The following is a 24,414-nucleotide window of genomic DNA, read 5'->3' as shown; positions in this document are numbered from 1 at the left end:
TGGCCAGAGAGCGTTACTGGATTACGTTTTGATTGATAGGCGCGTGAAAGAAAGACTATTGGATGTTAATGTGCTGAGAGGTGCAACTGGAGGATGTCTGATCATTATCCTGTGGAGGCGAAGGTGAAGATTTGTAGATGTTTTCAGAAAAGAAGAATGTCGGGGAGAAGAATAATGATGAGAGTAAGTGAGCTTGGAAAGGAGACTTGTGTGAAGAAATATCTGGAGAGAGTGAGTGTAGAATGGCAAAAGGTGAGAGCATGTGGTGAGGGAGTGGGTGAGGAATTAAATGTATTTAGGGAAGCAGTGATGGCATGTGCAAGAGATGCATGAGACATAAGAAAGGTAGGAGGTGGGCTAATTAGAATGGAAAGTGAGTGGTGGGATGAAGTAATGTTGTTAGTAAAAGAGAAAATAGAGGCGTTTGAACGATACTATAAAGGAGTGCAAATGACTGGGAGCCATATAATAGAAAGCGGCAGAAGGGCAAGAGGAAGGTGCAGGAGTTGAAAAGGAGAGCAAATGAGAGTTGGGGTGAGAGAGTGTCATTAAACTTTAAGGAGAATAAAGAGATGTTTTGGAAGGAGGTAAATGATGTGCGAAACACAAGAAATCAAATCGGTGAAGGTGGCAAATGATAACAGGTAGTGATGGAGTGAGTATTTTAAAGGATAGTTGAATGTGCTTGATGATAGAGTGGCAGTTTTTCTCGGGGTGGTGTGCGAAGTGAGTGAGCCAGGGAAAGTGGCTTGGTGAAGAGAGATGAGGTGGTGAAAGTCTTGCGAAAGATGAAATCCTGCATGGCAGCAGGAGTGCATGGTATAGAAGTTCATTTATTAAGAAAGGGGTGACTGTGTTATTGATTGGATTGTAGGGATATTCAGAGTATGTATGGATCATGGTGAAGTGCCTGAGGATTGGCGGAATTCATTTATAGTGCCATTGTACAAAGGCAAAGAGGATGAAGGTAAGTGTTCAAACTATAGAGGCATAAATCTGAGTATTCCTGGAAAATTGTATGAGAGGGTATTGACTGAAAGGGTGAAGGCATGTACAGACTATTAGATTGTTGAGGTGCGGGAGGTGCAGTGTGGTTTCAGAATTGGAAGAGGATGTGTAGATGAGGTGTTTGCTTTGGAAAATATATGTGAGAAAAAGAAAAACAGATGGATTTGTATGTGGCATTTATGGATCTGGAGAAGGCATATGGCACGATTGAGAGAAATGCTTTGTGGAAGGTCTTAAGAATATATGGTGTGGGAGGGAAGCTGCTAGAAGCAGTGAGATTTTATCAAGGATGTAAGGCATGTTTACGAATAGGAAGAGAGGAGAGTGATTGGTTTCCACTGAAGGTCGATCAGCGCATGGGTGTGTGATGTCACCATGGTTATTTAATTTGATTATGGATGGGGTGGTTAGGGAGTTGATTGCAAGAGTTTTAAAGAGAGGGGCGAGTATGCAGTCTGTTAGGGATGAGAGGGCTTGGGGAGTGAGTCAATTGTTATTCGCCGATGATAAAGCACTGGTGGCTGATTCGAGTTGGAAAAGTGTGTGAAAGGAGAAAGTTGAGAGTAAATGTGAATAAGAGCAAGGTTATTAGGTACGGTAGGGTTGAGGGACAAGCTGATTGGGATGTAAGTTTGAGTGAGGAAAAATTAGAGGAAGTGAGGTGTTATATATTCTGGGAGAGAACTTATCAGCAAATGGAACCGTGGAAGCAGAGGTGAGTCACAGGGTGGGGGAGGGGACGAAGGTTCTGGTAGCGATGAAGAATGTGTGGAAGGCGAGAACGTTATCTTGAAAAGCAAAGATGAGTATGTTTGAAGGAATAGTGGTTCCAACAATGTTATATGGTTGAGAGGCGTGGGCTTTAGATAGGGTTGTACGGAGAAGGGTGGATGTGTTGGAAATGAGATGTTTGAGGACAATATGTGGTGTGAGGTGGTTTGATCGAGTAAGTAACGAAAGGGTGAGAGAGATGTGTGGAAAGAAAGAGTGTGGTTGAGAGAGCACAAGAGATTGTGTTGAAATGGGTTGGACATGGAGAGAATGAATGAGGAAAGATTGACAATGAGGATATATGTGTCAGAGGTGAAGGGAAGAAGGAGGAGAGGAAGACGAAATTGGAGGTGGAAAGATGGAGTGAAAAAGTTTTTGACGGTCGAGGCCTGAACATACAGGAGGGTGAGAGACATGCAAGGAATAATGTGAATTGGGTCGATGTGATACATCGGGGTCGATATGCTGTCAATGGACCGAAGAAGGGCATGTGAAACGTCTGGGGTAAACCATGGAAAGGTTTGAAGGGCCTGGATGTGGACAGAGAGTTGTGAACCTAATAATCTTGCTCTTCTTTCACACACTTTACCAAACTCAGTCACCAGCTTCTGCAGTTTTTCACCCGAATCAGCCACCAGCGCTGTACCGTCAGCGAACAACAACTGACTCACTTCCCAAGCCCTCTCATCCACAACAGACTGCATACTTGCCCCTCTCTCCAAAAGTTTTGCATTCACCTCCGTAACAACCCCGTCCATAAACAAATTAAATAGCCATGGAGACATCACACACCCCCGCCACAAACCGACATTAACTTGGAACCACTCACTTTCCTCTTCCTACTCGTACACATGCCTTACATCCTCGATAAAAACTTTTCACTGCTTCTAGCAACTTATCTCCCACACCATATACTCTTAACACTTTCCACAGAGCATCTCTATCAACTCAATCATATGCCTTCTCCAGATCCATAAAAGCTACATACAAATCCATTTGTTTTTCTAAGTATTTCTCACATACATTCTTTAAAGCAAACACCTGATCCACACATCCTCTACCACTGCTGAAACCACACTGCTCCTCCCCAATCTGATGCTCTGTACATACCCTGACCCTCTCAATCAGTACCCTCCCATATAATTTCCCAGGAATACTCAACAAACTTTAAACCCCTGTAATTTGAACACTCACCTTTATCCCCTTTGCCTTTGTACAATGGCACTATGCATGCATTCCGCCAATCGTCAGGCACCTCACCATGAACCATACATACATTGAATATCCTCACCGACCAGTCAACAACACAGTCACCCCCTTTTTTAATAAATTCCACAGCAATACCATCCAAACCCGTCGCCTTGCCGGGTTTCATCTTCCGCAAAGCTTTCACTACCTCTTCTCTGTTTACAAAATCATTTTCCCTGACCCTCTCACTTCGCACACCACCTCGACCAAAACACCCTATATCTGCCACTCTATCATCTCACACATTCAACAGACCTTCAAAATACTCACTCCATGTCCCTCTCACTTCACTACTACTTGTTATTGCCTCATATTTGTTATTGCCTCATGTTCCCATTTGTTCTCTTGTCTTACGCGCTTTATTTACCTCCTTCCAAAATATCTTTTTATTTTCCCTAAGATTCAATGATACTCTCTCACCTCAACTTTCATTTGCCCTCTATTTCACCTCTTGTATCTTTCTCTTGACCTCTTGCCTCTTTCTTTTATACATCTCCCAGTCATTTGCACTATTTCCCTGCAAAAATCGTCCAAAAGCCTCACTAATAATCTTACTTCTTCATCCCATCACTCACTACCCTTTCTAATCTGCCCACCTCCCACCTTTCTCATGCTACAGGCATCTTTTGCGCAAGCCATCACTGCTTCCCTAAATATATCCCATTCCTTCCCCACTCCCCTTACGTCATTTGACCTCACCTTTTTCCATTCTGCACTCAATCTCTCGTGGTACTTCCTCACACAAGTCTCCTTTCCAAGCTCACTTACTCTCACCACTCTCTTTACCCCAACATTCTCTCTTCTTTCCTGAAAACCTCTACAAATCTTCATCTTCGCCTCCACAAGATGATAATCAGACATCCCTTCAGTTGCACCTCTCAGCACATTAACATCCAAAAGTCTCTCTTTCGCTTGCCTATCAATTAACACGTAATCCAATAACACTCTGGCCATCTTTCCTACTTACATACGTATACTTATGTATATCTCTTTTTAAACCAGGTATTCCCAATCACTAGTCCTTTTTCAGCACACAAATCTACAAGCTCTTCACCATTTGCATTTACAACACTGAACACCCCATGTACACCAATTATTCCCTGAACTGCCACATTACTCACCTTTACATTCAAATCACTCATCACTATAACCCGGTCTCGTGTATCAAAACTACTAACACACTCACTCAGCTGCTCCCAAAACACTTGCCTCTCATGATCTTTCTTCTCATGCCCATGTGCATATGCACCAATAATCACCCATCTCTCTCCATCCACTTTCAGTTTTACCCATATCAATCTAAAGTTTACTTTCTTACACTCTATCACATGCTCCCACAACTCCTGTTTCAGGAGTAGTGCTACTCCTTCCCTTGCTCTTATCCTCTCACCAACCCCTGACTTTACTCCCAAGACATTCCCGAACCACTCTTCCCCTTTACCCTTGAGCTTCGTTTCACTCAGAGCCAAAACATCCAGGTTCCTATCCTCAAACATACTACCTATCTCTCCTTTTTTCTCATCTTGGTTACATCCACACACATTTAGACACCCCAGTCTGAGCCTTCGAGGAGGGTGAGCACTCCCCGCATGACTCCTTCTTCTGTTTCCCCTTTTAAAAAGTTAAAAAATACAAGGAGGGGAGGCTTTCTAGCCCCCCGTTCCCGTCCCCTTTAGTCGCCTTCTACGACACGTGAGGAATGCGTGTGAAGTATTCTTTCTCCCCTATCCCCAGGTATATATATATATATATATATATATATATATATATACTACAAGAGGTCCCAGTGGTGCGCGTGCTATAGTATATGCTAATAATAAAAAAAAAAAACACGAGGAAAATGAAAAACGGTAAGATCCCAAGTGCACTTTCGTGTAATTATCACATCGTCAGGAGAGATGAAAGAAATGAGATAGAAGACGTAGAAGTCAGGTGATATACAGGGAAGAGACGTAGCTAAGACGTCATTGGTCAACAGTGGCGTCTTAGCACTGAGATATTTATCATGTTTCTTAATCCTCATGGTTATCAGGATATATATATATATATATATATATATATATATATATATATATATATATATATATATATATATATATATATATATATATATATATTCTGTAATAAGTTTTCACTATCTGTTTTCGTGATTAGTGTGTATCTTTAGAGCCATCACTTTATTGATAGTAGAATGTTTTAGTTTCTTATAAAACGGAAGGATATAATTTGAAAGCAAGAGAGCCCGGCATTTTTGTTTTGTTTGTTCAAAAGTTTGGGCTATGGACACTGGAAAAAGAAAGGGCACTCAGAACTACCACTCAGGACAGTTAGCAGAAATGGGAGAGCTATTATGTGAGGCATCCGTAGGCAACGTGGCTGAGTAACAAGAGATCACTTATATCCGCAAATTGTTTGTCGTTTTGTATTTCAGTCTGATGTTACTTTTGAAAAAGTATTATTGACATTAGTTTGAATGGGTCATTAAAGCAGTCAGTTTCCAGCTACATCCGCCAACCGAAAAATTCTTCAACTTATGGAAGTGTGAAGTCAGTTCGAAGATCTCATACGCTCATATTGCATGAAGCCCATCATATGGCGGAAACGGAAAATGTTTTAATTGGTCTTGCCCCAAAAGTATAAAGTACTTTAACAGTTTAGCTCTTTATCGAAACAAACTTTGGGATATGAGTTCATTGTTTAGGTGATTTATATTATGTAATATTAGAAATACAAGAGGTGAAAAAAAGGGCAAATGAGAGTTGGGGTGAGAGAGTATCATTAAATTTTAGGGAGAATAAAAAGATGTTCTGGAAGGAGGTAAATAAAGTGCGTAAGACAAGGGAGCAAATGGGAACTTCAGTGAAGGGCGCAAATGGGGAGGTGATAACAAGTAGTGGTGATGTGAGAAGGAGATGGAGTGAGTATTTTGAAGGTTTGTTGAATGTGTTTGATGATAGAGTGGCAGATATAGGGCTGTTTTGGTCGAGGTGGTGTGCAAAAGTGAGAGGGTTAGGGAAAATGATTTGGTAAACAGAGAAGAGGTAGTGAAAGCTTTGCGGAAGATGAAAGCCGGCAAGGCAGCAGGTTTGGATGGTATTGCAGTGGAATTTATTAAAAAAGGAGGTGACTGTATTATTGACTGGTTGGTAAGGTTATTTAATGTATGTATGACTCATGGTGAGGTGCCTGAGGATTGGCGGAATGCGTGCATAGTGCCATTGTACAAAGGCAAAGGGGATAAGAGTGAGTGCTCAAATTACAGAGGTATAAGTCTGTTGAGTATTCCTGGTAAATTATATGGGAGGGTATTGATTGAGAGGGTGAAGGCATGTACAGAGCATCAGATTGGGGAAGAGCAGTGTGGTTTCAGAAGTGGTAGAGGATGTGTGGATCAGGTGTTTGCTTTGAAGAATGTATGTGAGAAATACTTAGAAAAGCAAATGGATTTGTATGTAGCATTTATGGATCTGGAGAAGGCATATGATAGAGTTGATAGAGATGCTCTGTGGAAGGTATTAAGAATATATGGTGTGGGAGGAAAGTTGTTAGAAGCAGTGAAAAGTTTTTATCGAGGATGTAAGGCATGTGTACGTGTAGGAAGAGAGGAAAGTGATTGGTTCTCAGTGAATGTAGGTTTGCGGCAGGGGTGTGTGATGTCTCCATGGTTGTTTAATTTGTTCATGGATGGGGTTGTTAGGGAGGTAAATGTAAGAGTTTTGGAAAGAGGGGCAAGTATGAAGTCTGTTGGGGATGAGAAAGCTTGGGAAGTGAGTCAGTTGTTGTTCGCTGATGATACAGCGCTGGTGGCTGATTCATGTGAGAAACTGCAGAAGCTGGTGACTGAGTTTGGTAAAGTGTGTGGAAGAAGAAAGTTAAGAGTAAATGTGAATAAGAGCAAGGTTATTAGGTACAGTAGGGTTGAGGGTCAAGTCAATTGGGAGGTGAGTTTGAATGGAGAAAAACTGGAGGAAGTGAAGTGTTTTAGATATCTGGGAGTGGATCTGGCAGCGGATGGAACCATGGAAGCGGAAGTGGATCATAGGGTGGGGGAGGGGGCCGAAAATTCTGGGGGCCTTGAAGAATGTGTGGAAGTCGAGAACATTATCTCGGAAAGCAAAAATGGGTATGTTTGAAGGAATAGTGGTTCCAACAATGTTGTATGGTTGCGAGGCGTGGGCTATGGATAGAGTTGTGCGCAGGAGGATGGATGTGCTGGAAATGAGATGTTTGAGGACAATGTGTGGTGTGAGGTGGTTTGATCGAGTGAGTAACGTAAGGGTAAGATAGATGTGTGGAAATAAAAAGAGCGTGGTTGAGAGAGCAGAAGAGGGTGTTTTGAAGTGGTTTGGGCACATGGAGAGAATGAGTGAGAAAAGATTGACCAAGAGGATATATGTGTCGGAGGTGGAGGGAACGAGGAGAAGAGGGAGACCAAACTGGAGGTGGAAAGATGGAGTGAAAAAGATTTTGTGTGATCGGGGCCTGAACATGCAGGAGGGTGAAAGGAGGGCAAGGAATAGAGTGAATTGGAGCGATGTGGTATACCGGGGTTGACGTGCTGTCAGTGGATTGAATCAAGGCATGTGAAGCGTCTGGGGTAAACCATGGAAAGTTGTGTAGGTATGTATATTTGCGTGTGTGGACGTATGTATATATATGTGTATGGGGGGGGGTTGGGCCATTTCTTTCGTCTGTTTCCTTGCGCTACCTCGCAAACGCGGGAGACAGCGACAAAGTATAATAAAAAAAATTAAAAATTAGAAATACTTATGAAGCCTGTTTCTTTAAAATCCAGAGTACCTCGAGATATGAACATTTTTAGATGCTACTTTTGATATGTAGTTAAATGTATGTCACAGATTGAAATCTGAAATTAATCCATTTATATATTCGATATTTCTGCTCTGGTACTTGCAAATCCCTTATTAAGAAGTCTAGGCTGTAAAGTAAATCATTTTTGATGCTGGTACAAATTATACCAAGGTACCTCGGTCATTTCTTGGGGCAGTGTTGTTCATAGTTATTTATTTATGTACTGCTTTGAAAAAGGCCCGTAATCTGAATAATTAGAACTTCCACATTTGGAATGATTGGTCTAAGGTTCTTGCTATGAATATGATGAGACAGTGCATGAATGAATACATTACTGATGTCTGTCCATCTATATCTGAAACACCCATTCCCTCTGGGAACTCCCATCAAGGGATGGCCACGGCAAAAGTCCTTACATGCCTCCCTTGCATGCACCATTCCACACATTCTTCCTGTTTCTTTCCCTCCAGTATTCCCTCACCTTATTTTCCCTTGTTACAGATTGTCTTCCACTCACACCAACCCCTTTAATTGTCCTATCTTACATTCTTCTTGTAAACTCCTAGTCTTGCATTTTTTCCAAATGCTCAAACCACCTCAAAGTATTATGTTTCACCCATTCTGCCACTCCACAATACATTCATTCCCATTGCATTCCTTGCCATACCACATCTCTCATACATCCTTTCATTTCTTTCTTCATGCCATCTAGTCACACCACATGCTATTCTTAAATAGCTCATTTCCACAGCCTGGATTCTTGACCTCTGTGACTCATTCCATGATCATATTTCGGCTGCCTAGGTAAGGGTTGCTCCTTAATCCTCTCTTCCCTTCCACACTTACACCTATACCCTTCATTATTCTTTTAAGGGAACCAATGACTCTTCTACCCTGTACTACTCTCCCTTATCTCTCCTTCCATACCACCACACTTACACGGGACAGCTTCGAGATACTTAAATTCCTTAACTTTTTCCAGTCTTTTTCCTTGCAAATCCACAGCACAATTTAGTACACTTCTTTCACTCGATATGGTTTTACAGAATCTATACTTTCATTTCATTTCCTGTCAGACACCATTACTTTACTTTTACTTGCATTTACCTTTAATCTCCTCTACTTACACACATCATAAAACGCACAACTTTCTGCAACTCCTATTCACTCTCTGCAAAAAGCACAGTATCATCCACAGATAGGCCTGCCATTAGCCATCATATCACAGCCACACTCCATCTCTTCACCCCTTTTCCCTGATTATGCTTTCATCTCTCTTATCACTACATCCACATGTATATTAAAAAGCTACCATAACAACTGCTGCTTTCCCTTCTCCCATATTCATCAGTTCTTTTAAATACTCTTTCCATCATCCTTCACTATTTCCTTTTGATTCAGCAATTCCCCTTCCTTACTTCTCATATCAAATTTTCTACTCTTACATCCACCTCTCCTTTTTTACCTAAATTCCCCTTCCATAATTCTCATCAACTTTTCCACTCTTACATTTGCCTTTTTCCTTTTTTACCTGCTTCCAGTATAGTTTCTTAGTATTCCAAAACTTTTCACTTGACTTTCTTCACAAATCTTCTACTCTTCCTTTGCTTTCCTCTGTCAGCTTCTTAACATTTCACTTACATATTTGTGTATTCTTCCCTCTTCTGCTGAACTGTACATTCCCATTGAGCAAGCTACCATATTCCTTTTTCTTCTCTTCCACAGCATTTATAATCTCTTCTCTCCACCATGCAATGCCCTTTTTATTCCTGTATCTTACTACCTTTTATCCAACAATTCTACAACCTTTACTAGCATTTCTCTAAACATTTTCAGCAACTCATTCACACATGACTGCATTCCTTCATTCACTGCACTTCCATCTAAGCTTTCAGTTACCTTCCTTTCATACTCCTCCCTGTATTTTTCATCTTCTCACTTGCCAACACTTTTACTTCTCCATTCTACCTTACACCATACCTCCTTTTCTCCCTGATTCTCATTCCCTCATGAACCAGGAAGCCATCAAAGTCTCCAAAGAATCCTCTCACGACTCTAGCATCGAGCAGAGCCTTTCTCAATCTTTCATCCACTGCCATATAGTCAGTCAAAGCCTTCTACTCTTCTCTTCTATTATTCCACATCCATGTATAGCTGTGGATCATCTTGCACTGAAAAAAGTTATTCTTAAGGAATAAACCCCTCTCAGCACAAATATCTACAAGAGAGCTTCCATTTTCATTTACTCCAGGCACTCCCCACTCACCAGCTACCTCACCAATTCCATCACACCCCACTTTTACATCCATATCTCCCAATTCAACCACATTTCTCTTATTCTCAAAGCTGTATACAAATTCCTCCAGAAAAGCTTCATTTGAATCCTGACCTTGTACAGTCTTCCTACTCACAGGTGCATATACATATACCCATGCATATTTCACACTCACAATCTTTCCTTTCTCTCACTATTCTTAATCCATTCCCTCCATGCTTTGTAACATGCTCCCATACTCTTGGTGATAGCAGAATTGCATATCCTTCTTTTCCTCTTTCTCAGTAATTTTCACTCATTCCCACCCATACCACACCTCCTTAACTTGCATTCGTTCATTTCCATTACTGATGTCAACATGATTATTCTTTTCTCGCAAAAGTATATCCATTTTATGTGGAATTGAATAAGTTTATTACTGTACAAAGACACTCAAATAAGAATGAAGTGAATAAATCTAGACAGTATATCCTGAATGATTTACCTTCTTTCAGAGACCAGATTAGTTTTCAAAAAAAATATTTTTCAGACACCCTTGAATATGCTGCCATTTTCTTGTCAATTCCTTGGTCAAGGAGGTCATTGATGGTTATAAAATTTGTTCTGTTGTGGTCTTGGATTGTTTGAACTTCCCTATCTTTTGCATAATCCAGAGAATTTGCAGTCCAATGCCAAGCGTGATTCTTCTTTGGTCTTTATGATTATGTACAACTTTCTTGAATTCCTGAATTTCCAGTTCATCAGAATGATCTTGCTTCTCTTAAAAAAGATTACTGGTGATTTCAGCAAAGTGTCAATTATGTTGAGATCCATTTTTCCATCATTTAGTTGATTGCTTGTAACATCAAACCTTTTAAGAACAATAGTTGCAGGTGAGGATATTCCCTCAAAGGCCCAGTCCTCTGTTCTTAGCACTACCTCGCTAACACGGGAAATGGCGAATAGTTCAAAAGAGAGAAAGAAAGTTGCAGATCAAACAAATCTACTGGTGTTCAGTTTACTGTAGATACATTTCATAAAAGTTTTGTGTAGTCACCATATTCAGCTATACAGAATAAGATTAGATTCTCATTAGCATTAGAAATGACATGATTTTAAGCTAAAGTCTTTTCTTGATATTTTGAGCCCCTTAACCTTCATTTCTGCCAAAATTAGCAATGCAAACACAGTGTTCATTTATTTTACCATTTCATTGCCATATCCTGTAGTGTCATGAGGCACCTTACTCAGAATGCTTATTACTCTATAAGTGTATTGTCTCAACAGCTTAGAACTTTTGCAGCCCATCCTAGTTTGACCAAGATAAACTCACTTGTGATGATGAATCTTTTGTTTATGTAATTTGTTTGATCTTTCATGACCTTAAACTTGCAGAGACATTGCGACAAATTAAGATGCCAGCTGAAGGTAGTACATCAGCCCAGATATCCCCCGATGCTGGTGTGGCTCCTGCTCCAGCTAAAGATGATGTTCTCACAGACCCCTGGTGTGACCCTAAGAACCCAAGAACCATAACATTCCAGGTTGGTGAATGTCATGAATGGTTAATTTTTTTTTCATTTAAATGCTTACTTGCAAAATATAGCCTGGTGCATATATTTCGTGAATCATTCACAATTGAAATCTCAAGAATTGATAATGTTAGAGACAGAAAAAATATGAATTAAAAACTTGTAAAGTATAATTTTGCTTGTAAAAGCATGATAAAACCAGCTATGGCAACAGGCAGAATTGAAAGTCATATGTATTTTTTCTGGAATCAGGTCATGAGGATCCTCTTATATCTCACTAATTTCAGTTTGTGATATTACATGATTTTTCAAAACAACATATTCAGGAGAAATATTACCTATAAAATCATTGATGACAGAATGTTAAGTGGTACCATGATTGAAATTTCATGATGCTGTATATAGATGTTGCAGTTATAAGCCAGAAAAAAATGTGGTTAGCATTGATAAAATAATGTATGTATGCCATAGGTCACAATGTAGTAGACTTACCTGCCATTATCATCATAATATTATTTTCATTGGCCTTTCCTTCTGCCAGTTTTGGATGTAGATTTATGTTTTGATCTGTACTGATATGGTTGCTCTCTCTCTCCCTATCACTGCTTTTACCAAAAACACCCTTCTTGGTTTGTCCTATGCTCTTATAAATGTTCTTGTTTTCCACGTGATTCAGGATGTAAGTGCTGCTGCCTTCAAAATCAAGTCTGGCATAATGAATACCCCCTGCACCCGGTCACACATGTCCAGCTTCACTGACATGGAAATATTCTTCAAAAAGGAGTTCAACCAGTACACTGGTAGCTTCAAGGTCAGTGAACTGAGTTTTGAGTTATTACAGAGGGGGATAGGGCCTCTGGAATTTGTGGAATGAATTCTGCATTGCACTGTAGTAAATACAATATCTTCAGAGAAGCCAAAGCTGTAATTGTCTTGTATAATCCTTATGCTTTAAGCCTCAGGACTGTGAATGGTTTTGCTATGAAAATATATGCTTTTGTGACATACCATATATATCCTTCTTGCAGTATGTAGATGTTCCACAGAAAAGATTAAGTGTTATTAGACATGCATTTATGTGTAGAAAATTAAACCTCTGGTTGTACTGAAATGGTAATTACTTAGAATTTACAAGCAGTCTTTGTCTTTATGGCCTGAAGCCAATGTTTTTCTTCATGTAACTTTAGGAAATTGTTTGCAAATTGTCAAATTGCTTTATGCATCATAGAGCATACAGTTGTCCTGGTAAAAATGCTGCTAATATGCATTATATTTCTGCTTACACAAGCATACCATAATGTGATTTATCTCGCTTACACATTTGGAAAAGAAAATCATATAATCAGCGGCATTCTGTTTCTAGGAGCTATAAATGTTAACTAGTATATCTCTCTTATGCCCGGTAGCTTGAAAAAAAAAAAAAAAACTCATATTACCCAACTTAAACATCAGAGTATTGCATCTTTTTAAAGGCATATACCATGAGCTGACACTTTTGAAATGCCATATTTTCACATTTTTGTCTTTACATTAAGCAATAAGTCCTAGAAACTGTATGTTAGAAAAGGAGGGTCAGGAGATGAGTGCTTGCAAATGTAAGAATCCCTCCATTTATGCACAAATTGATGGAGTACTAGGTATCCTGAATTATACATGCACTATGGTGTGAAAGGTGTATATAATCAGATTTTCATAAGAAATTAGGAATGATTGGGAATTGCCTCTGGATTCTGTTTGAGAATCCATTGTTTTGCAAAGAGAAAAATGAGGAAGGAGCTGTAGAAAAATATTCTTGTAGTGAAGGGTTACAATTGTTGAGATTTCCTTGCAACATTATTCAAGACAGTTTTTGATTTCTTTGCAGTCATGATTACAAATGTTTATACTTTTGGGAACATCAGCACTCTACTTATACCAGTTTCTGATGACTATGAACTGCTTCATTTATCTTCTCTAATGCTCCTTTAGGAACGTGGTGCAAGGTACACATTACTGATGTTGTCAAAGGAGCAACAAAAGAAGGGTGTCATTGCCGCCTCAGCTGGTAATCATGCCCTTGCCCTCTGCTATCATGGTCAAGACTTGGGCATTCCCATCACTGTGGTGAGTTTTGCAAGTATAATACCTGTTTTTTACTTCACATATGTGAAATGGAGAACTGATGTACCACCCTTGCCATCATTGTTGTGTTCATGCGTGCATACACACGGACATCCACACCTTGGGTAAATTCTAGGCCCAAGTCTATACCAACCTCTTTTTTGATATATGCTCATATAGTTTTATCTTTTGATGCATGGTTGAGAAGTACTTCAACTGCTCATACAAAGTAGGTTGCTCTACTTGTGTTTCATGCCAAAGTGACTCTGGTTAGGTGTTTGAGTCCTGGTTCACCTACTTCTCAGTAAAGTTTTTTCATCTTAGTTTAAGCCACTATTTGATATATAGCCATTTGACATAAGATGCAGATGCATATTGATGAACACCTAAGCATCATACCAAAAGTAGGTTATGTGACGTACTTTTATGCCATATTGACTTGGTTTTTTCAGTCCGAGTTCAGTTCCATCTAATTGATGGACAGCCATGGAACTTCATATGCTGATGTTGGCTTTGTCTGTGTATGGATGCATTTCAAGGTTATATCATCAGTGAATGAAAAAGAGGACAGTACTGTGAAGGAACTTCTTACTCCAAAGGAGTCCAAATTTTTCCTGCTTGTTAGAGTGCAAACTTGTAGCAGCAGGAGCCCCATAATAGGATGATTATAGGAATCAATAATGATAATGAAAGTATTATTTTTTCTCATACTTGCTCATTGTGTCCTGCATAAGTGAGATAGCATAGGAATGGGGAGATAGCATAGGAATGGACAACTAATGATAATAATAGTAATAATGATGATATTAGTTATCCCTGGGGATAGGGGATTAAGAATACTTCCCATGTATTCCCTGCGTGTCGTAGAAGGCGACTAAAAGGGGAGGGAGCGGGGGGCTGGAAATCCTCCCCTCTCGTTTTTTTTAATTTTCCACAAGAAGGAACAGAGGGGGCCAGGTGAGGATATTCCAAAAAAGGCCCAGTCCTCTGTTCTTAACGCTACCTCGCTGACGCGGGAAATGGCGAATAGTTTAAAAGAAAGAAAGAAAAAAATAATATTAGTGATGAGCACTTTTGCATCCCGCTGATGGTAGCTCATGCAGGCCTACATTGTATGACAGTGACTTTGAAGTAGACAGACTGCTGTTATTTTTGGGTCAAAAGTCTAAGGTCAAGGTTACATGCACTTTGAGTTGATATTAGAGATGATTTCAATTCCATTCAATAGTTGAGTGGATGGATCTCATGAATAATTACCATGAGCTTTTCCTTTAAGACATGAAGTTCCTATTGAATTTGAGGTGAAAAGGTCAAAGAGAAGGATCATTGGCAGACTTAATGATCTTGTTTCAACACAATAACTTCAAATTATTATCCCTGGGATGGGGAGAAAGAATATTTCATAGAAGGCGACTAAAAGGGGTGGGAGCATGGGGCTGGAAATCCTCCCCTCCTGTTTTACTTTTCCAAAAGAAGGAACAGACATGGGCCAAGTGAGGATTTTTCCCTCTGAGGCTCAGTCATCTGTTATTGATGCTACCTTGCTAACATGGGAAATGGTGAATTTGCATGAAAAAGAAAAATTCCTTAATTATTTTTGATGGATCTCCTTATGATCTGACATGCATGTTCCCTGTAGGGCAGGGAGACTCCTGTTTAAGATCAAGACATTAATAAAGATTATGTAGTTTCTGCATAATAATGATGCTACTGGATGATTTTCATAAAGTTTGCCATATGTATTACTGATGGTAAGGCAGTTCCCTGTAAATTTTGAGAGACCTCAACAACCACTTGTCCCACCATCTCTACTGCCACCTCCTTTGTACCTCTCGACCAACACTACCAACATTGCTGTCATCCTCTTTACAGATGCCATTACCACTACCTCCTGCACTCTTGTTTTCTGGCTTTTACTGAGTCTGATCAACTAACATAATTTCTTTTTGTCTCCTGAACTTCACTCATCCTGACTTAGCTGACCTTAAACCCTAAGGGATAGTCAGTTGTCTAGCAGAATATAAAAATGATGATATCAGCCCTTTGTTAATTTTTTTCTGAGGCATAATCATAAAGTTTCCATACTTAGCAATAATTTTTCTTACATTATAGCATCCAATTTGGGAAGGATAAAGATAAAGTTTTTGTGGTTGTCACCTGCAGAGTGGCATAAACTTCTGCAAATGTAAGAGATTTTGTGCTCCTTACATCCATAGTAATGAAGACATTGTAAATGGTGTGAAAAATGGTTAAATAGCTGGATTTAAAGGGATGCTAAGTAGCAACATGTTGCTAACTCATGGCACTTGTAGGACACATGTAATCATTATACATCTTTTTTATGAATTATTGTACATAACACTCACAGAAATTAAAGTACTGCATAAAAGATGGATGTAAGGAAGCCCTGTGTTGCCTACTTGTAAACACTGATCAGATCACTGTGCGTTTTTATTTGACTTTATTTGTGCATTATGAATCATAACATACATTTGCACCGAATATGTTGATATTATAACTCATTATTTGTCTTTATTTATGCATTATGATTCATAACATTCATTTGCACTATGTTCACATTATAACATCTGTATATTATCTGAATAAATGTTAAAACAATGTAAAAAGAGGAAGGAGAGGTAAGTGCATCAATATGTGGGTGACAATGGTCAACTAAACGATTCATTGTTTATGCTTGAGGTAATACTTCATAGGACTTCGTCACGGTATCCTGTTTGGATAGGGTTGGCAAGCTGTACAGGATATACAAACTTTTTTGTGACAGCTGTGGAATATAAATGCATTCTTATTTTTCCATATCTTAATATTTTGCATTAACCCCATGTGTGTTAAATTTGCATTTTGGCACGTGAACTTGATAGACTCTGGGTACAATGTTCGCATTTTGGCCACAGTTACTTGAAAATATTTCTCCTCTTGTCAACCATCTACTATTTTCAGTTAATAATCTGTTGATTTTCCACAAGGATAGATGCTTCCATTTAGCAATAGTGGTGGTAACTAAACATAAACAAACACCTTTCCCACTTACTTCTCCAGCATACTGAGAGAGATTCCTTTTCTTTTTCAACATCATATTTGGTAAGTTGTGGACAGTTTAACATCATGATATGCTTTGCAAATATCTGTTATATGTGGTAATGCTCTGTGCATCAAAATATGTAATTATATTCTTATTAGTTTGCAGTATTTGCTTATAGTTGATGTTTGTCCCTTTCAGTTTCCCTAACTTGTCCCTTTCAAGTTTCTTTTCTCCCATTCTTTACAGAATTCCTAAAACAGTAGGAAATGACTTAAAACTGAGGAGAGCCACACAGAATTGAGGACCTCAGACTCAGAAAGTGAAGATATTGATTCAGAAAGTGACAATTTTAAAGCATTTGTAGTTATTTACATGAGAATGTGGTTGGTGCCCAAGCCTGTTTTAGCATCATATTTTTGTTATCATATTTTCTGACTTTTTCTCTGGGTTTAGGGACAATATTTTCAAGGAACACACAGCCAGCTGATTCTTTCAGATTTACATTTTGCAGATAATGGAGCATGAAAGTGAAGATGACTTATACAAGATTAGGCAAATAGTTCTTAGGTTTAATGATTTGTATGCAAAAGATAGATTCTAATTAATTTGATTTAAACAGCTAACCTAAAGTGATCTGAACTGAGCTAACTTTGCCCAACCTAATTCACATTATTAGATAAAGTTTCACCTAAATTAGAATTGAGAAGGGTGGTTAATATTTTGAATTTTGTTGCCAGTTATGATTTATTATGATGTGGTGATGCTTCTAAATTTGCTTTGGCCCTTCAGTAACAGAGCTGAGTAATTACTAAATTTTTTTAATTAATTTTTTTTCTATGTTGGAGGCACCACTCATGGACAGAAGTTCACATCAAGGCTGGGCCCTAATTGAAATATAGACAGAATTTTGGAACAGAGAAAGAAATGACAAGGAAAAATATTTACAAATTTTTTAGGAAGTGAAAGACCTCTTTTGAAATGTACCATGTCTTAGATATTAGGAAAACACATGAATAGGTAGAGAGTTCCAAATTTATGACATGTAAGGAAGAAAGCAAGTATCAAAGCGGCCCACCTTTGAGTTGTTGGTGGCCACACAGCCGCTGCTGAGTATTGCGTTGTCTAGCTAGTGGTAGGGGCACATAAGTAGCCAGGTCTCACGAGCAAAAACCAAAGTAATACCTGTAGAAGAGGAAAAGTGAACTAGCATTGTGGCATAGGGCAATGGGGTCAAGTTTGGAATTTAACCTGGGAGTGTTTATAAGGTGAAACACTTTCAACTCTGTCAAGTAAGGGTATAGAGCTAGAACCACCCCAAATGTGCGAGCAGTACTCCATACAAGAATGAATCAGTCCCTTGTTTAAACAGAGCAACTGTTCAGAAATTTCAACGTCTAAATAGGACACCCAGTTTCTTAGAAGCAGACTTAGCTTTTACTGTAATGTGGAGTTTCTAAGAAAGAGTGGATGTTACACTAATACCAATTATGTTCTTTGTCAAGAGGTAGAATTACAGAACTGTCAAAGGAGAGACTAGAGTTGTTGTGAGGAGTTTTTTATAGAGAGATTGATAGAAATTGGGTCTTGGAGACATTAAACTTCACAAGATTTTGTCTACCCCACTGAGATGTCCTTTCCAAGTCTGAGTTCTTTGAGGAAGTTGTGTCAAGACAAGATGCAGATCAAGTGAGAGAAGAGGGATCAGAATTAAAGGATGTGGATGAATGCAGTGTTGTCACCAGTGTATGAATGTATTGGAGTATTTGTGGAGGAAAGGAAATCATTGAAAAAAAGAAGAAAAAGTGTTGGGGACAGGACGGAACCTTGAGGGACACCACTGTTGATGGAGAAAAGGGGGAGGCTGATTCATCAACAATCACGGAGATTGATTGGCCGGAAAGGAAGCTAGATATGAATAAGCAAAGTGGGGGAGGGAAGCCAAAAGAGGGGAGCTTAAAGATGAAATCCCTTTGCCACACCCTGTCAAAATCCTTATACATGTCAAGGGCAGCTATGTATGACTCTCCAAAATCTTTCAGGGATGATGACCAGACATTAGTAAGATAGGAAAGAATATCACCATTGGATCTCACCTTACGGGAGCCATACTGGTGATCAAACAGAAGACTGTGATTTTCGAGGTGTTTAAGGATATGGAAGTTGAAGAGGGATTCAAAGACTTTGGAAATGGTAGATGTCAAAGCAAGAGGACGATAGTTAGAAGGGTCTCAGTGGTCACCCTTCTTAGGGATGAGCTGAATCAAGGCATGTTTCCAAGGAGAAGGAAGAATTTTGGTTTTCAAACAGAAATGGATCAGACAAGCAAGCATAGGTGCAGGTTCAGAGGCACACTCTTTCAGTGCATGGGAATGGATATCATCAGTACCCTAAGCCTTGCTTGTGTCCAGAGAAAGAAAAAGAGATTATGGGAAGAGGCATAGGATTAGTAAGAAGAGCATCAGGGGTGAAGGAATGTTATTCATCCAAGGTGGAGTTAAAGGAGAAACTGGAACCAAAGAGAGTTGCTTTATCAACAGGAGAGACAGCTATAGTACTGTCAGAATGGAAAAGTGAGGGAAAGGTAGAGAGACAGAAGTTGTTAGAAATGCTTTTAGCTAGACTAGAAAGACTTATCAGTGGGTAACGAGGAGTGGTTATTGCACTTCCTTTGAAGAAAGGAGCGCTTTGCCTCATGGATAATGTGTTTGCAGCAATTATGAGCAATGATGAAAGCTGAATAGGAGCCAGAGGAAGGAGAGTTTTTCCAAACTGATATACCTGAACACTTGTCTTAATGGCCTCAGAACAGGAATGGTTGAACCATGAATTGGATGAAGAAGTAGTCTTGGAGGAAGAGGGGATAAATGCTTCCATTCCTGCAAGAAATGTCTCTGTTATGCATTTGGCAGAGACAGAAGCATAACTATGTAAGAGACAGTAATTTACCTAAGGAAAGTCAGAAAAGAAGTTACATAAGTTACTCCAGTCAGCTTTGTTCAGGTGCCAGTATTTATGCTTAGAAGGCGCTGATGGAAGCGGAGGTGCCATTAGAATAGATGCATTTATGAGGATGTGACCAGATGAACCAACTGGAGGTGAGATTGTGTATTTACAGCAAGATGGACTAGAAGTGAATAACAAAGTCAGAATATTAGGAGAGTGGTCACAGCAGTTAGGAATATGGGTAGGGTGTGATAACGTATTTTTTCATAATCAGATATGAAAACCAGGAATTTTGAATGCCAAATGTGATAACTTTATACCTTTTTTGTATGGTTGTCCAAAATGAAGGCTCAAAATAGTCATTTCTTTTAATGATGGCAGAATTGTACTTTAGAGATTAATCTTGAAATCTTAGGAATTTGATTTTTATCATTGTAAATGAGTTCTGCTGTGTATAATACTTTGCCTTCCTTACTTAGGTGATGCCTCTCGTGGCACCCATTATGAAGGTGCAGGCCTGCAGGCAGTATGGTGCTAACATCATTGTCAAGGGAAAAGACATTGGCGAGTGTCGAGAGTATGCCCTCAGGATTGCTAAGGAGCAGGATCTTCTTTATGTTAATGGGTATGTCAACCAGGAGAAGGTAATATTATCTCCATTGAGTTTGCAATTATCTGATTGTAATTATCTGTTTGCACTGTCTGCACAGGGAGGGGCTTTTACAGTCATGGGGTCTCATCTCTCAAATGTTCTCTACAACCCCTGTACAACCCCTTGTACAACCCCTTAGATTTATGTATGCTGTCTGCATTAACCATGTCATCAGTTATTCTTTTCTGATCATATACCATGCTTGCACCATAAAAATGTCTGTAATCTTTTTTAATAAGTTTCTTAATTTCTTTTTATGTCCTCAATCTATTTCTACATCTCTTGAAGATCTGTTCACTGTCCATGTCATTGATCAGGTCACCCTTCACTTTTTACTCTTCCAGGGTGGGTAAATTTAAAGCCTCCATCCTTTCTCTGTAACTCAACTCTCATAAAATCTGGTACCTCTTTGTTGCCCTCCTTTGGATTCTTCTTTATCAACTAGTGCTTCTTAAGGTGTGGTGACCAAACCTTAGAAGCATGTTCTACTTTTGGCCTTATGTAAGATATGAATAGCTCACTAAATATTTCCTTATCCATATACTTAAAGGCTATTTTGATTTTTGCCAGAAGACAATTTGTCACCTAATATGGAACTTTAGTGACAGGTTAGGGGTGATGTTGACTCCAAAATCCTTCTCTTACACAGAATCCTGAGGTTTATTTCTTACTAAATGATAATCATATTGAGACCACCTTTCACTTTGTCCCCTCCTCATTATGTCACCTTTAGTTTAATTCAAAAGCGTCATTGAATTAGTTAACTTGGATTACCAAAGGTCTTGAGCTTTGTTTGATATTAAGAATCACCTTGAGCAATGGATAAATCATTTAGGGTCAGATGGACTTAACCTACATTTATAGGTTTTATTGTGGTTTTACCCAAGACCTCCTTTCAGATGCTCATGTAGTTCAAGGCTGCACTATCCCGGTAGTGGGGAAATGTTGACTCCTTTTGAGTGAAATGTTCTTTGACAAAACTGTACTCACAGTGATATATGCTCACCAGAGGTGACTTTTTACTCGCAGTGTAATCTCATGCATGTGGAGTCCATTGATAGGTTAGAATACTTCCCACATATTCCCTGTGTGTCATAGAAAGTGATTTAAAAGGGAGGGAGTTTGGGGGCTGGAAATCATCCCCTTCCATTTTTGATTTTCCAGAAGAAGGAGCAGAGAAGGGGGCCAAGTGAGGATATTTTCTCTAAGGCTCAGTCCTTTGTTCTTAACATTATTTCGTTCATGCAGGAAACAGTGAATATGTATAAAAAAGATTTGCATTTGTTGTTAGTTTTGATAGAATCACTTTGGACCAAAGTATGAAGAGTATGTACTATGGTGAATGCTGAATGAGAGCTGTCCCAGTGTTAGATTAGGAAATTAACATAAACATGAGAAGATAAGTGTAAGATGTTTGTCAGAAAAACTAATTTTTACACTGAAATATGAATTTCATTGAATGCATTGAGCTATGGGACTTTCTTTGTATTTGTTTAATTACATTACCTACTTTCCTGCCACCTGAATCATCTGTGGGATTCTCAGAATGCCAATTATATCCAGTGGATAGCACCATAGGCTAAGAATTGTGGTGATTGTGTATATCTATGAGGGGTAATAAGTTGCATCTTGGGTATGAGGGATCATGTGCTTTATGAAATTTTACGTTTGTTATGTTGGAGAGATAAATGATGTCTAGAATGCAGGTTAGAAAGTACAAATCATAAGCCTGGAAAGTGTAGTGTCGGATGGATGTATATCTGATGCCATGGAAGTTAAGATTGGGTTGGGATGGCAGTTGTGTAGTGCTTTTCAAGTCAGTATGGTTTAAATTTTTTTTTTAGTTTTTGTCTTTGCAGGGATGAAGGAGAATCTGAAAGCATAGATTGCAGAAGTGTGAAGTAGGGTTAAGCGTTTTATTTCTAATGAAGGGTTGGTAGTTAGTTATAGAGTAGTTTGCATTAAAGGGTCTAGTGTTTCTGGAAACAACTGAATGCTGATCATATTGAGGTGAGAGTATATTGAAATTATATTTGTGACCCTATGCAGGTGTTGACCTTGTTGTTGGTAGACAGTGAGAAGGAATAGAGTAGATGATAAGTGTCATTTTTCATTATGATTTAGGTTACTAATTGAAAGCAAATTGAGCAAAATCAAGACAGTTGTTATAACTTTCTTTTTTAACTGAAATGGCACAGGTAACTGAGGCCCTAATCATAGCCATCCCATTAATGATATGTATATGTATTTTTTCATATGTGATCGCTATTTTTATCAGTGAGGAAGCACCAGGAAACAGACGAAGAAAGACCACATTTACTCACACACACAGACACACACACACACACACACACACACACACACACACAGACACACACACACACACAGACACACACACACACACACACACACACACACACACACACACACACACACACACACACACACACACGCACACATATTTTTTTCATACATATTCGCCATTTCCTGTATTAGCGAGGTAGTGTTGAGAAATAGGACTGAGCCTTAAAGGGAACATCCTCACTTAGCCCCTTCTCTGTTCCTTCTTTTGAAAAATTGAATATGAAAGGGGAGGATTTCAAGCCCCCCACTCCCTCCCCTTTTAGTCGCCTTCTACAACACTTCTTCAAAGCAAACACCTGATCCACACATCCTTTAACATTTCTGAAACCACACTGCTCTTCCGCAATCTGATGCTCTGTACATACCTTCACCCTCTCAATCAATACCCTCCCACATAAATTCCCAGGAATACTCAACAAACTTATGCCTCTGTAGTTTGAACACTCACTTTTATCCCCTTTGCCTTTGTTCAATGGCCTTATGCATGCATTCTGCCAATCCTCAGGCACTTCACCTTACAAACCAGTCAACAACACAGGCACCCCATTTTTTAATAGATTCCACTGCAGTCCCATCCAAACCTGTCACCTTGCTAGATTTCATCATCCACAAAGCTTTCACTACCTCTTCTCTCTTTACCAAACCATTCTCCCTGACCCTCTTACTTCGCACACCACCTCGACCAAAACACTCTAGATCTGCTTCTCTATCATCAAACATATTCAACAAACCTTCAAAATACTCACTCCGTCAACTCCATCACTACCAGTTATTACCTCCCCACTTGCCCCCTTCATTGATGTTCCCTTTTGTTTTCTTATCTCACACAAGTTATTTACCTCCTTCCAAAACATCTTTTTATTTTCCCTAAAGTTAATGATACTCTCTCACCCCAACTCTCATTTGCTTTCTTTTTCAACCCTTGCACCTTTCTGTTGACTTCCTGCCACTTTCTTTTATATATCTCCCAGTCATATGCACTACTTCCCTGCAAGTATCGCCCAAACGCCTCTTTTCTCTTTCATGAACAATATTACTTCTTCATCCCACCACTTACTATCCTTTTTGATCTTCCCACCTCCTACCTGTCTCATGTCACATGCATCTTTTGCACAAGCCATCACTGCTTTCCTAAATACATCCCATTCCTCACCCACTCCCCTCACATCATTTGCTCTCACCTTTTGCCATTCTACACTCAATCTCTCCTGCTACTTCCTCACACTTGTGTCCTTTCCAAGCTCACATACTCTCACCACTCCCTTCTCCCCAACATATTCTCTTCTTTTTGAGAACCTCTACAAATCTTCACCTTCACCTTCACAAGAAAATGAGCTGCCCCTGTCAGCACATTAACATTCAAAATTCTCTCTTTTACATGTCTGTCAATTAACATGTAATCCAGTAATGCCCTTTGACCATCTCTCCTACTCACATACATATACTTACTTATATCACTCTCTTTAAACCAGGTATTTCCCATCACCAGTCTTTTTTCAGCACACAAATTCACAAGCTCTTACCATTTCCATTTACAACACTGAGCACCTGAGCCAGGTACCCATGTTATTGGCCAGTCCCTAGGGGGGATGAACAGCTGGGTTGACTGTGGACTGACTGCTGCAACTGGGATTCACACCTATATGCTCAACTCCAGGTGGCCTGTGAATGCATCCTGGTTAAGATC

At 39.3% G+C, this 24,414-nt stretch overlaps 1 protein-coding gene across 6 annotated transcripts in view; it reads left to right on the top strand.

The window, feature by feature from the left end:
* The window catches only part of LOC139766194 (uncharacterized), a 182,180-nt gene that overhangs the window by 86,877 nt on the left and 70,889 nt on the right, over positions 1 to 24,414 (top strand). For all 6 annotated transcript variants that reach the window (XM_071694475.1, XM_071694473.1, XM_071694476.1 and 3 more), the window contains 4 exons: positions 11,489 to 11,637; positions 12,302 to 12,436; positions 13,594 to 13,728; positions 20,191 to 20,336. In XM_071694475.1, coding sequence (XP_071550576.1) covers positions 11,489 to 11,637; positions 12,302 to 12,436; positions 13,594 to 13,728; positions 20,191 to 20,336 — 565 coding nt within the window. The remainder of the gene's footprint in view (positions 1 to 11,488; positions 11,638 to 12,301; positions 12,437 to 13,593; positions 13,729 to 20,190; positions 20,337 to 24,414) is intronic.

Source organism: Panulirus ornatus, chromosome 57 (assembly GCF_036320965.1).
Source record: "Panulirus ornatus isolate Po-2019 chromosome 57, ASM3632096v1, whole genome shotgun sequence".
NCBI lineage: Eukaryota > Metazoa > Arthropoda > Malacostraca > Decapoda > Palinuridae > Panulirus > Panulirus ornatus.
This window is presented reverse-complemented; position numbering and strand designations above follow the sequence as displayed.